Source organism: Ambystoma mexicanum, chromosome 5p (genome assembly GCF_040938575.1).
Source record: "Ambystoma mexicanum isolate Mex_15411 chromosome 5p, UKY_AmexF1_1, whole genome shotgun sequence".
NCBI classification, from domain to species: Eukaryota; Metazoa; Chordata; class Amphibia; order Caudata; family Ambystomatidae; genus Ambystoma; species Ambystoma mexicanum.
Genome location: NC_090930.1, coordinates 273067171 through 273081018, shown reverse-complemented (window position 1 = coordinate 273081018; position 13848 = coordinate 273067171). Strand labels below are relative to the sequence as shown.

Here is a 13848-nt window from a genome sequence, read left to right as displayed (position 1 = left end):
TTAAGTATTTCCAAGCCACCTTCTTGGTTTCCTGATTACCGTGGGTTTCACACCATGGCTAAAGATGATTTTCCACCACCCAGATAGATCGCCATCAATCGTAAGTGTAGTCCCAAGTTGATTATTGCTCGAGCCTTTCCTGATTACTGCACTTATTTACTAGTCTCTGATACCCACTTCCTTTCTACTGATATGAGTGCGTTGACATTACTAATCTAGTACTGTTTGGTCGATTACTGGGGATCCCCTTCCCGGATCCACCATCTCTTCACTTGAAGATATTTTTATTATATCCACAAGGCTAGAATGTCCTTTTCTGTTTTTCAGTCCACTTTTGTTATAACCACCACATGACCTTACAATATTTCTTAACACATTGTCCAGTCTATTACGTAAGCTCATGATGCCGACTCACTTTGTTTTATAAATTGTAACATTAAGGGAACTATTGAGTTTGAAAATGTTAGCCCTTGGGTGTCATTGCACCTCGAAACTATGATATTTAGCGCCAATGATGCTCATTTAATTAGCCTATATACTGTTTTCAAGTTGGTTGTACAAGCTGTTTTTGTAAAATTGTTATCGATTGAAAACATTCTAATGTAAATTTTGTACATATCTTTCCTTAGAACTGTTTGATTTGCCCCTGATGAAGAGTGTCGTACCACTCGAAACGCGTTGGGACTTCTACAATTTCAATATCAAGAATAAAACATGAATTTCGGTTCTTGTGTCCTACTCTGACTGAATGTTGATTTCTTCAATAATTGACTTCCCTAAGCTTTTTTCATGCTAAATGTTTCTTTAAAAAGATATTAGAAATACTGTTTAAAATACAAATGAATTGTTGGTCTGGTCATCCAGATATTAGAAAGTGTGCAGGGGACACGAGTTCCTTAATTGGGAACTTTTCTGTTTCTTAACACCGGGTCAGTGGACAGATCCTGATCCAAAATATCTGTAAGATCAACTTGATCAAACTGCGCCGGAGGCCTGGACCATCCCAGGTACTCCACCACTCAACATCAACCTGCGATATGAGGAGTCTGCATGATCTCAGGGGAAGTGTCAAGACCACTGGCATCATGCATAGACTGACACAGATCCTCCATCCGACTCTTCAGAAATAAGACACATTAGGAGGGTCATACGGAAGACCAAAAGGTCCAACATCCTCATCGGACCTTTCTTCGTCCGCATAAATGTCCTGGAGGGACTTAAAGAACTCCTTTCTTGGGAGAGGAGTACACCTCATCAGGGACATGCATCACAGATTTAGAGCCTTCGAGGGTCCCCAGTCACAGGGACCTCCACTGGTAAATTCAGCCCAGATGGCGTCTACGGCTCAGACGGCATCAGCGTCGACAAGGGTGCTGATGGCTTTGAGGGCCTGACCGGGGGTAAAGACCCGACAGGTGCACCCTACAAGCACTTTCAAAGGCTTCAACGATTTTGCAGGTTTCGTCGAAGACTGCAACCTGGACCTGTGATCACCCGATGCCTTGTCGGAACGGGGCCTCGAAAGGCTCCCGATGTTTATCACATCGTCCACTCATGCTCGAAGGCACGCAAGTATCCGACCGAGACCATTCCTTGCTGGCTTCGTGAAAATGTGCGTACGGAACTGCCCTGGGACTGAAATATCTGCAACATCTGCACCCGAAAAGCATCCCACTCCTCCGGGGTCGAGGATTTGGTGGGGTAGGCCACCTTTTTCAGGGAAGCGTCATTCAGAGGACGAGGAAGGCAAGCGATGACGCCGCTTCCTGGACCACCTCGACAAGGAGGAGTGGTGCGAACCACTGCGGGACCAGGACTGCTTGGACTTCTTCCGACGAGGAGAGTCCCTTCTCGACTTGTAGGTCGAAAAACCAGCCGACTTAGATTTACGGGGCTTGGACACCCTGCCTACCTGCAATTTCCACTTCCGTTCCCGCAAGGCCTTGCAGTCAACGACTGGCAATTCGAGCAGTCATACGTAGTGTGGTCCTCACCGAAGCACCACAGACAAATTTGATGCAGGTCTGTGATGGACATCTTGTAACCGCAGTCCCGACATTTCTTGAAGCCAGAACGCGGGGTCATCGGGGTAGAAGTAGACATAATACGAGCAACAATAATTACGAGGAGCGCCGAGTTTTACTTGCTTCAGTTGCTTTAATACTAAGACCATACAGAATATTGTTGATAATAGTTCATAAATGATTACTTTGTGCATCAAGAATGGTATTTCCTGCTGTGAGTTTGACGTATATATAATGTGGTTTGGATCTTGTTATTATGCACATACAGTTCCAAGTCTAAAAAACCTTTTCCGTACTTTCATGGTCAGTTTAATGTTGTAATCGTTGCCGTCAAAGTATTTTACATACTTTAACAAATGTGTGTGTTAAATGCATTATTGAAAAAGAAACATACGGCTAGAATAATTACCAATCATGTGGTATCGGTATGCAAAGTGCACAAGTAGCTTTGAGCAAAGGCAAAAGTGTATGTATTTTTTAACACCAGCAGGTCAGTGCTATGCTCAAATTTCCATGCAGCTGTATAAAAGATCACATATCTGCATTAATTGAAAGAATTAGAGTACAAGCAAACTCTATTAAGACCAGGTTTTCCTTTGATATCAACCTACTTAAAACCACTGTGTTGAATCACAGGGTTTCGTAACTTTACTTCTCCCCAGAGGGGAGCCTTTCCTTGTGAGGCTAGGGAAGTGAGCCCGCTATGCAACATCACCCTTAGGGGTGGTGGTTAGCGGGACGTCACAGGTAGACACTCCCTTTCTGGGGATAACGACTCCTATTCCATTAAGGAATACTCAAACTCTCTCTGTTGAACCATCAATAGCACCAATGCTTCAGAGAAGTCCATCAGACAAAACTACTGTTTGCTATTGTAATGTTAGTGCTAACATTCATTTTGAAGAAATGTCTAATAAAACCACTGAGACACAAAGAGAGATGGGTTGAGTAATACAGATTACTCTGTGCTCCAAAATTAATCCAACTGTGACGAAGCAGACCCAGAAAAGAGACTACCAATCAAAACAGAGAGAAAAGACTTTGATGTTACGCTAAGGAGGACCCAGAGCTTAGATATAAAAATAGAAGGATTGAAGGAGTGAGAGACCTGGGAGGTTTGAACCTGGGAAGAGCTGGGAGCTGCTGAGGAACGGGAGAGCCCCAGTCCTGAGGACCTCGCTAGTTGCCATACCAACAAGGCATCGGGAAACCAGAGACCTGTATTGTGCAGCAGAAGGGAACCCTGAAGAAACGGATACCAAGTGAGTGGTGGCGTAACCTGGGAAAGTGGATTGTTCAGTTCGGAAACAGTGCTGAGACAGCTACAGCTACCCAGAGACACACCGAAGAAATACAAGGTATTTTTCGATGCCGAGAGTTGTTCTGATCCTGAAGAGATCTTGTGACACTAGCCCATGGTAAGGGGAGAGATGGGATACCCGGAGACTGGATACAGGGAGAAGGGTGTAAGAAATCTGAGGGCATCCTTACTTTCCCAAATATTTCCTCCCCCTAGGTGGCCAGGGGAAGGCTGTCGCTATCAGACGTTGAGGCTGGATATGCAAGGGAGAATCACCTGTGTGTAGGAGACTTGGGGTATGGGGATGACACACCCTTAGGTGAGACATGGTATCCCCCATTCCATTCCCCTTTCACCGTGAGTCTAATGTTCCTCAAGCTTTATAGGCTATTGTCAATCCTTTCCCTATTTTTCCCCTAAACCATTCCCCAATAGACACCAGTTGGTACTGGGACGAGGAAGAGACCAACTAGAGATATACATCCTCTCTTTATTAATATAAACACACATACAAACACCAGTTGTGTACTGGGACAAGGAGGAGGTCAGTAAGAGCAATGCAGGCTTCCCGAGTCAGCAATGAGCGGTCTAGTCCTTTTTGGACCAATCAACCTGGCGGGAGGTTTAAAAGCAGGAAGTGCGGCGAAAATTGCGTCAGCAGGTCTGCAGACTGCTGGGCTAAAGCAGACCTCTCCTAGAAGGCAGCGTGGCAGACAGAGTGCTCGAGAACCCCTGGAAGATGGAGTATATGCAGCAGGAAGCGATGCATCGGAGGTACGAGCAAAGGCACGGAGAACCACTGGGGAAGAGGGAGCGAGGCGCTGCACAAGAGAGAATGAGCTTTTGGCGTCTGAAGCCTCGCTGGTACGCTAGAAGCTCCGACCGGTCAACCTAGGAAGGGGACACTGGAACGGCAAGCGAGCACGAAAAGCCTTTAATGAATGCCGAAGTTTTGAATACCGAACAAAAATGAAAGTGAGCACTTTTTGAATACCGATGTGATTGAAAGCAAGTTTGTAAAACTTCCGGATACAAGGAACTGTGTAAGATGAGCAAACCAGCATTGGCAAGAGCCATAAGAGCATAAGGAACTGTGTAACTTGAATGAACACGCATTGGCAAGAGCCAGGAGAATATGTGAAAGTGCAACAAATGAATGGTGGTATAATGGTGGTTTATAATTTGTAAACAAAAATGTAAAAACCGCGTTTTTTTCCCCCTCAATGAATGCTAAATGAGAATATGCTGTATACGCGGGTTAAGGTGTGTGGAGGGTCAGAAGAAGGATGTGGACTCTTGTAAGGCATTTCAGGTATATATTTATTAAAGAAAAAAGGGAAATGCCTATCTCCTCCAATTTCTATGGGGTTCCCTTAACTAACAAAACTAGCTAAGGTGCTCGCCAGTCATCTTAAGAAGCGGTCCACAGTCCAAACTAACCCCAAAGACAGGTGAATTACTCCCCTTTCCTGGTGTTTTGCTTTTCACAAACTTCTGTTCAATAACCGATTTTCAAATAGTCTCTTGTGACTTCTTTGATCTGTTCGTACAGTTCTTTTAGTGCTATATTCCACTTTTGAGTCTTCTCAAAATGAGGTTCCTTTGACCTTCGACTGTTCACTGTTCTCTGCTTTCTTATTAAGGGTTTCCGTTTGTTTCTCCCTTCTTTACTTTTACAAAGATTACGACAAAGTTATTCTTCTCTTTTCCCAGGCTAAGGTCATATTCCCCCACACCTTCCCCTCCTAATATGCAATTCACAAGCTTTGCCCTCTTTATTGTCTCTCTATGGACATATATATATCAGTTTGTCCTTCTCATCAGGCTTTTCTCTAATAGCTTTACTTTCTTTCTTATTTTCCTTTTCTTCAACTTGACTGAGAGGAGTATGACTACTCACAAAGATTCTCCTTCACTTCTCGTGTTTTCAATATTATACTTTAATTATCTTGACTAGGAAAAGTATAAGTAATCCTATAACTTTTTATTCACTTCTCTGGTTTTAAGATTAGAGTCTCGTTATCTGGACTGGGAAGAGTATGAGCAATCCCATAAGTATTCTGTCTCTCTCCCGGGTCTCTCGTTTTCCCAATACTCTCAGGGATAACGTCACCAGGGTTTCTCTTTGTGTGTGGCTAGTTCTCTTCTTCACTTTCCTTTACTCCTTCAATGCTTTGTACCCTGCATCGTCCTTTAGGATGGCCGTACAGTGTTTCAGGTACCAGGACATTACGTTTCCAACCGCATAGTGGTTTCGGTGTGGTTTCATTGCAGTTTCGAAGACCACCGGTCCACCATGGGATCCGCGTGGTCATGCCACCATTGTAGTCTCTCACTCTCTCCAACTTACAAGACGAAGCACTTGCAGCTTTCGGTACACGAGCAGTTTTGCAACTCGCAGGCTTTCTCGACTGCACAGTCTCCTCCCCTCTCAGGTACTAAGTAACCGTAGGCCTTCCACAGCGTACCTCTGAGTCACTCTCAGCGAGATGCAGCCTCTCTTCTCCTACCCCATTCCTCATCAGAATTTTCCATTTAAAGTGACAGTCACAGTTTCTTGCTGGCAATAACAAAAATATCTGTCTTCATACAAGTCTTTGCAGGGTATTCCTACAAAAGGTAATGTTGGTATGTTCTTTATGGAGTTCCTCACAGGAACGGAAGTCCTTGTTCCCACAGGGTGAATCTCTACCGGTGAGGTCCCACTTTCCTCGGCCCTTAGGGATGGTGTTTTGGGGAACAGGCTCACCAACCTAGCATTACAAGTGAGACTCCCCCTGTGGGGAGAAGGGATGAATTCCCACGATTAATCTCAGGTAGCACAGAGAAATGTCTGAAAAGACATGGCAAGTTTAAATTCTCCTTCCATAGAAGGGAGGAAATGCTGACCTGAGAATGATGTAATAATTAATCGCAAAGCAAACCTAGACTTAAGTGGCCCACGAATGTCAAAATTGCAAATTCAGCCAAATTCACTTTGCACCTTTCTCCAGAATAAAGACAATTATCCCACTGACTTATGGCCAAAACCACAAACTCAGCTGGGTCAACTAGCCACCCCCTTCCGGGTGGAGAAGAAAATAATAAAAATCAAGCAACTGGAAATACAAAACATAAATACACGACAATGGACCTCGTTCTGACCCTTCTTGTCCGGAAACAAGGGTGCCAGTAAGCTTACCTGCACAGTTGTTTCCCAATTGGCATACAACAGGTCTGCCTGCCAGAGCCAACGTACCCGACAGGTCTGACCCTGCCAGGCACAGCGGCCACGGTAGGCAGACCGGTCATGGAAGCACTGGCACCGTTAGTAACAGTGCCTGTGCTTCCGTGTCCCCACTCCCATAGAGTCCTATTGGACTCCATGGGAATGGGGACTTACAATTTACTGGCGCCTGACTTTCCGGCCCGCCGGGGTTGTAATCTCCGGGTGGCACCGGGAAGTCAGGCGACGGGAAAGGATTATGGGTCCGGCGGCAACCCGCCGGTAGCACCAGTACAGTTACTGCCGGACCCGTAATAAAGGCCAATGTGTGAAATTAGGTGGTTGTAATGCAAGTAGTCGTGAGTAGTGCCCTCCTGCCCCTTATTGGGGGTCTTGCTGTGCATGGTTCTGTAAAGAAAGGGTGGCAGTGTCAATAGTGGGAGGTTGAGAGGCAGATGGGAAACCAGTGTTGTTGATGGGTACAAATCAGAAGTACCCAGTGCCTGTGAGTTTGGTGGAGAAACATGGGAGTAGGTTATTTCATAGGGAAGAGCCCAAGATCTGATCGACTACAGTGCTTCAGGTCTGGTTAGCTGATGATGTGGGAGAGTGCGATAGGGCTAAAGAGGAGATTTTTATTGTGGTTCGGTTAGTAATGACGTGGTGCTAATGGCTAAGCCTTTATGGGCCATCTGTAAGTGTAAGATAGTAGAATATCTTAGAGGAGAGTCAGTTAATCTGAGGATGGAGGGAGTAGGAATTACATGGCAAAACAACGCGATACCCTGCACTCCTGCCACTGGCCTCTTGCAGAAAACTCCCATTTCACAATGTCTCCCTCGCTCACTTTTGCGTTGGCAGATGATGAAAGGGGGCAGTCTGGAGTCTCCACTCATTAACATAAGCAACATGGTAAAGGTACTGGAAGGCAAGAACATTTTGTTCAGAGAAAGGGGTTCTTGAAATTTGACATCCACAGTCCACCATTTAATCTTTGCAGTTTGGTTAGTAGGCTGGGAGATGCCTCAGTGTTCCCTCCAAAATGCTCAGGTTCTGTGGCCACTGGCCTTCTGGGGCTTTGTCCCATCAGAGGAAGAGTACACGGTTTATGAGGCAGTTGGGCAGACAAGAAGGTAGAGAATAACAGGGCATTCCAAGTACCCCAAACACAGTGCTGTGCCCACGCTCCCAGGGCCACGGTGCTCCAGAAACCCAATTCAAAGCTCACAATTAAAGCACAGGCGGTCTCCCTCAACTCTATATATATATAGATCATGATGGCTGCCCAGTAGCTAGTCCAACAGTAGTGTAGCTAATGTGCAGGATGGCGTCCAGAGGATCAGAAATCATGAGATAGCAACCGGACCTCCATTGAGAGCAGCCCCACCCAAACATGATTTTTAGAAGCCAGCAGTGGACTTTTCACAGACAAAGCATGGAAAAATGGGAAGGCAGAGTTTGAGTTCAGACTTGTAAGGAAATAATGCAGGAAACTAAACTGTGCAGCAGATGAGATCAAACAGCTGTCCTGCAGCATCAGCTACATTTATTACCATTCTGAGTCAAGTAGACAACATAATTATTATCTGATATATGGCGAATGGCATTATTGATTAAATGGAGCAGAGTTTCCTTCCAAACCTTAGAAGAGATTCTAATATTTAGAACTAGCGGTCCCGCCCGGCGATGCCCGGGTCTGTAGCTGCTTGCATATGGGGGGTCTGCTATAGCCTGGTGTATGTTTTATTGTGTCATAACTTCCTGTTGAAGAATCGCAAAATCGGAAAGCTCCTGAAATCGCCTACACTGATGGCACAGGGCCAGACAGACCCACCTCCAACCCTGTGCAGAGTGAATGGGTGGGGTTGGTGAAATTACACTATCGCAAGTACACCCCCAGACTGGTATGCTGACTGTGGGCCAGAATTTCAGCCCACCAACTGTTCTGGGGTTGGAATCATCCCCGAATATACAAATACACTTTCACAAAATATATATATTTGCATACCTTGCACCAATAAACAATTGACTACCTTTATAAGTAAAATTTGCAATCAAATTGACTAACTTTTTTCAAAGAGATTTTACAATGGTCTATATACATCACAAGAGAAACATGTTCACAGCTATTAAAAATGTAAATCACAAACCATCATCCATAATCACCATCAAAAATTGTATAAAAAGAGCATATGCCATGTATGCAAGACCAAAACAAACATAGCATTTCTAATCAACTACCACCATTTTGTTAGGTTCATGCAAAGGATTTACAATTCAAAAGTGAGTTTTCTGCAGTCCTCAAAACTTTAACGGTCCAACTCTGCTCAGACTCAGTTCATTATATGGGCCCCATTGACAATTGTTTGCAATCATTGAAAAGCCAAATGGTTTGGTTGGAAGAGTGCAATGAGGTTTTTATACAGTATCCCAACTGCTGCAATTACAGAATTATGCAAAATTGTTATCAGTTATAGTAACATAGGACGTTACTTACTCTGGGTCGGGAACCTTTGGTGAAAGACCCCAGACTTCAGGAGCGCCAAGCTCACCGATCCTTTCTCTCTCGTTTAATCTCCTGTTAACACATACACAAATACCACATAAGCACATAATTTAGTAAGTACTGCATGCAACATTATCAGACACTTTGTTTCTGAATGCAGTATGCATAGATTAAGAAGAATCATTCTTTATATTTGAAATCAAAAGGTTTTGAAAATTCTACTCCACCATGGCAAGCAACAATGAAACATGGTCAACCGGCAATCTCTCTTCACTTGTCCAAGATGGCAATCTAATATGTCAGAAACCCTAAACTGGTAAAAGACAGTGGAGTAGAAGATTTGAACCCACAAACTTGTCAGGCATTAAAGCCACTGGGCACCATTCATAAATTAATTCTTGCAGCAGTTGTCAAAACAATGATACACACAAAATAAATCCACCCTATTATACTGTGACAAATCACCCTTCTAACATGGGAAAAGAGGTGTAAGCAATGCCCTATTATTTGGAGGGCAAATAAATAAAAATGGCCTCGAGACCTCATCTAACCTTTATCTTCCCATCCACACGACCAGGAGCACACCGAGGGGATTTTGGGTAGGGTGTAAAATAAAAATGAATCCAGACACCAAGGAAAAAAAAGAAGGGAATCCCTCCATCAATGGAAACCCAGGAAAGGGAGCTCAAGGTGGATGCTCCACTGGGAGTGTTCATACATGTATGCAACATATACATCTCAGCCCGGTAGCTCCATATGCAGAACAATTTGGTGTGTTGAGACTGGCTTACATAAAGGAGGATGATTATAATTATGAGATTGTGAGGGGTAACTTAGTTAACTGGAACAAAACTAGATGGCACACCATGCAGTTAATTCAAGATATTTACATAAGTTTACAATTGAAGGTGAAGAATGAGAACTTGGTTTTTGCGCCGAGTTACACAATTCATAGTAAAGTGCTGGAGACAACATTTAAACCCAGGTTTTTAGGTTCCAATGTCATGTTATTCAAAGCTTTAGATCCAGTTTTTGTGCAATGAAACCGCTAGCTCAGAACATGTGCTGCTGAAAGACTAAACGAGGAAGCTAATTAATGTACATTCATACTTTTGTTACTGCAGAACAAAAGCATTTTGCTTAAAGCAGGGACATTGCCATACTAAGTGACTCCAGAAATGCATGCATTATCCAGTTATAAAGCATAGCACTGAAATGGATCCTATAACACTGCATTTGAAACTGGAAAAGGTGTTTATAAAAAAGCAAATAAATAGAAAATGTACAAGGGATACACACCCGAGAGGTTGGTATTTTCCACAAAATGGAGTTAAATCTGAACCATCATTAGAAACTGCAAAGTAAAGCATTTGAGGAGATTACGGCTCACCGCGCTCGTCACTTGATATGCATTCCTTTGTGTAATTATATACGGTTTTATAGAGGACACTGCACTTTTATTCTCACCACAAGGCATGCTTTTCACCCTACATTAACAATTAAGGAGGACCTACGACATACATTTGCCAAATGGAGCAATTGCTGAAAAAGGAAATGACAGAATATTGGGAACAAGTGACCATGAAGGACCATCTTCAGAGTGATAAAATACCAAGAGGCTTGGGAATCCTGATCTTTCCAGATTTTATGGGAACACAGTCTCAATAAAGGATCCAAGGTGATGGAGCTCCTTGTTGAGTATGCAACACGGGAGAAAGTTGTAGAACAAATTGAAATAGTAAAATTAAGAGAGATTGCCGAGATGAATGCTTTGGAAACACCACAATGTATGAGATTTTGAAAGAATACAGCGATGAAATTAAACTGAGAAAATCTAGAAAATACCCAGGACTACAAAGATTACTGTGAGGAAAGGGTTTATCAATTCCAGGATAAATACAATGAATCTCAGAAGACGCACTAAAGGCGGGAGTACCCCCACATCATCACCAGCTAGTTCAGATGTGGACTCAGAACCGGATGGGGAAGGAATAGCAGCAACGGCAAGCAGCAACACTGACAATAATACAGTGGAGACCCTCCCAGCAAAAATGACACCAAATTGCAACGTACAAAAGAGGACATTGTGGTATTCAAATCAAAAAGGTCAGATTTCACGTTCCCCTCGTTACCAATACTACATCTCAAGGGAGGAGGAGAGACGGTAAGAGAATGAAAAAAGCAAAAACACACAAGAAAACTCACTAAGGAGAGTAACCAGGACGAGTACCAAAGAACGAACGCAGAATATCAGATGAAGAAACATGTTAGGACTACAACCAAAACAGCGGTTTTAAACAAAGGGCTGTCTTTTGCACCATCAGTCTCCAGTGATAGTCTTCATCTACAAATTGATCTATTTAAATCAGAACTTAAACTTTAAAAATGTTTTGTCAATAAGTCTATACACATGCAGCCCGAGAAGAGATAATACAACTAAGTGAACTCATAATTAATGTTTTCGAAAATACACATTTACTTCCAACAATCAATGAGAAGGCCAATACTGAGGTAATGGATATGCTCAAAGAACTGAACATTACACCTAGGAACCTGCCTACAGAGGAATTTAAACCCAGATCGAAATGTATTTGGCAGTACCGATGGATAATGTGTGATACATTTAAAAAAAACTGGGTCAGTACATAAACTAACTGATAGAAATACTCAGAGGGGCAGTAAAGGCCACGACAATCTCAGGCGATCAGAATATACAGCATTGCACGACCTGATGAAAGGTGACAACATTGTAATCAAAGAGGCAAATTTAAGGGGCAACACTGTTATGATGAACCATGAGGATTATATTCAAAATGGCAAATTTACATTTACAAAACCCTAGATGTCACACACTTAGAAGTGACCCGAAACAAGAAGTGACTACGACAATAAAAGAATATGTTTTGAAATGGCATGGACAAGGTCTCATCACGGACTAGGAGAGAATATATTTATTAGTGAATTAACCTACTATATCCACTATGCTTTTTCTACCAAAAGTACACAAAGCCTATGAGAATAGGCCAGAGGCAAGACTGATTATGAGCGGGATATGCTGGGCCACTGAAAAGATTTCAGAAAACCTGGACAATACAATTCGTCCATTAGTATCAGAACTGCCTTCTCATTTGAGAGATACTACTCATATTATAACATCATTGAAACATCTGGATTGGATAAAAGATATGTTGGGGACTTTAGATGTTAAAGCTCTGTATATTTCTATTCAACATGAACTAGCAATTGGAGCAATAGACTATACATTTAGGAATAGCTCAGCATCGTATTTTGAACATGTTAAAAGAAATGTTGAAGGCTACCCTTGAGCACAATAAATTCCTATTTAATTACCAGAATTTCCAACAAATAAAAAGGAGTGCCTTTGGGTGCAAAATATGCACCTGCCCAGGCAAATCTTTTCAGGGGCGAATTTGAAGACAAGCAAGTCTACCAAGACGCAGAAATGAGTGTACATGTTATAATGTGGTGGAGGTACATCGACGATATATTGATGGTATGAAAAATGGCAGACAGCTCTAGAGGCTTTCGTGAATAGACTGAACATTAACATTTTTTGGCATCACCTTTACGCACCATAGCGATAGTGAAAAGATTGATTTTTGGATCTAACAATATATGCAGATGGAAATAGAATCAAGACTTGTACATATCAGAAGGAGACTGAGGTGAAGGAGACTGAGGTGAACTCAACAGAATACGTCACAGGTTGCCACCGAAAGTCAGTTATTGAGAATATACAGAAGGGAGATTATATCAGAGCACGGCGCAACTGGGAAGGATCGGACAATTTTGATAGGGAATGTAATCTCTTGGAAACAAGATTTTAGGAAAGGGGATAGTCTATGAACTATCCAGAAGGCTAAAGAAAAGGTTTGTAATATGGACAGGGAAAAACCGAGAACAAAGTAAATGGGAAGGAACCAACCTCAGGGAACTGTGGTATGTATTACCAAATACTGTAGTGACAATCATGCCATTCTGAAAATATTGAAAATGCACTGGCATCTGAAAGAAGTGTGGATGTCACTCCAAGGATTATATTCACAAGGGCGTCAACCATCAAGAACAAATTGAGCCCATCTTTTCTATCAAGTAAGGCCAGACAAGAAAGCACCACTTGGTTGCAACCTACAGGAAATGGCTTAATGTTCAAATATGCACACAATAATACCCAAGAATTCAATTAGGGGATTGAAAATAAAAAATATTATCAACTGTAGAAGGTAGTAGGTTGCATATGCAATCCTATGCAAAAGCCAGAAAATCATTGGCAGTGCAATTAGACAATTGAGGTTCCGGATACAGAAGCATCTGTATACTATGGCAGAGTCCAAAATTGAGAGTCAATGAGCAGGAGCTAAAACCAGCTCCTGGGTTGTCAGGCATCACCCAGTAGGCAGGAGCTCCTGCAGGGGAACCAGGAGCTACCAGAGAAGCTCCTTTAACATTTTGTCCATTTTGAATGAACTATTGTGTTTAAACGTGCATTAAATGTATTGCAATTCTTGTTTATTAACTGAAGTACTCAAAAGTTAATGTCACATTTACATTTTAGGAAGGCACAACAGTTGGCCCTAGGAGCCAAAAGTAGCTCCTGGTCGCTGTTGGTTTCAAGCTAACCACCTCCACTATAGTAGAAGCAGGAGCTAAATGGTTCCCAGCTCCCCTCAATTTCGAACCCTTCTGTGGGAAGTCGAGACCGCAAGTTCACACTTGCGGCACACTGGTAAATGGTCCATCAGTTGGATGATAAGAGACCTAAGATTTATTGGACTGATGAAGGTCACCCTCG

At 42.8% G+C, this 13848-nt stretch overlaps 1 protein-coding gene across 1 annotated transcript in view; it reads right to left on the bottom strand.

Annotated features, from left to right (window-relative positions):
• Nucleotides 1–13848, bottom strand: part of NKAP (NFKB activating protein) — a 420242-nt gene that overhangs the window by 372901 nt on the left and 33493 nt on the right. Inside the window, exon 2 of the mRNA XM_069612688.1 lies at nucleotides 9027–9107. Coding sequence (XP_069468789.1) covers nucleotides 9027–9107 — 81 coding nt within the window. The remainder of the gene's footprint in view (nucleotides 1–9026; nucleotides 9108–13848) is intronic.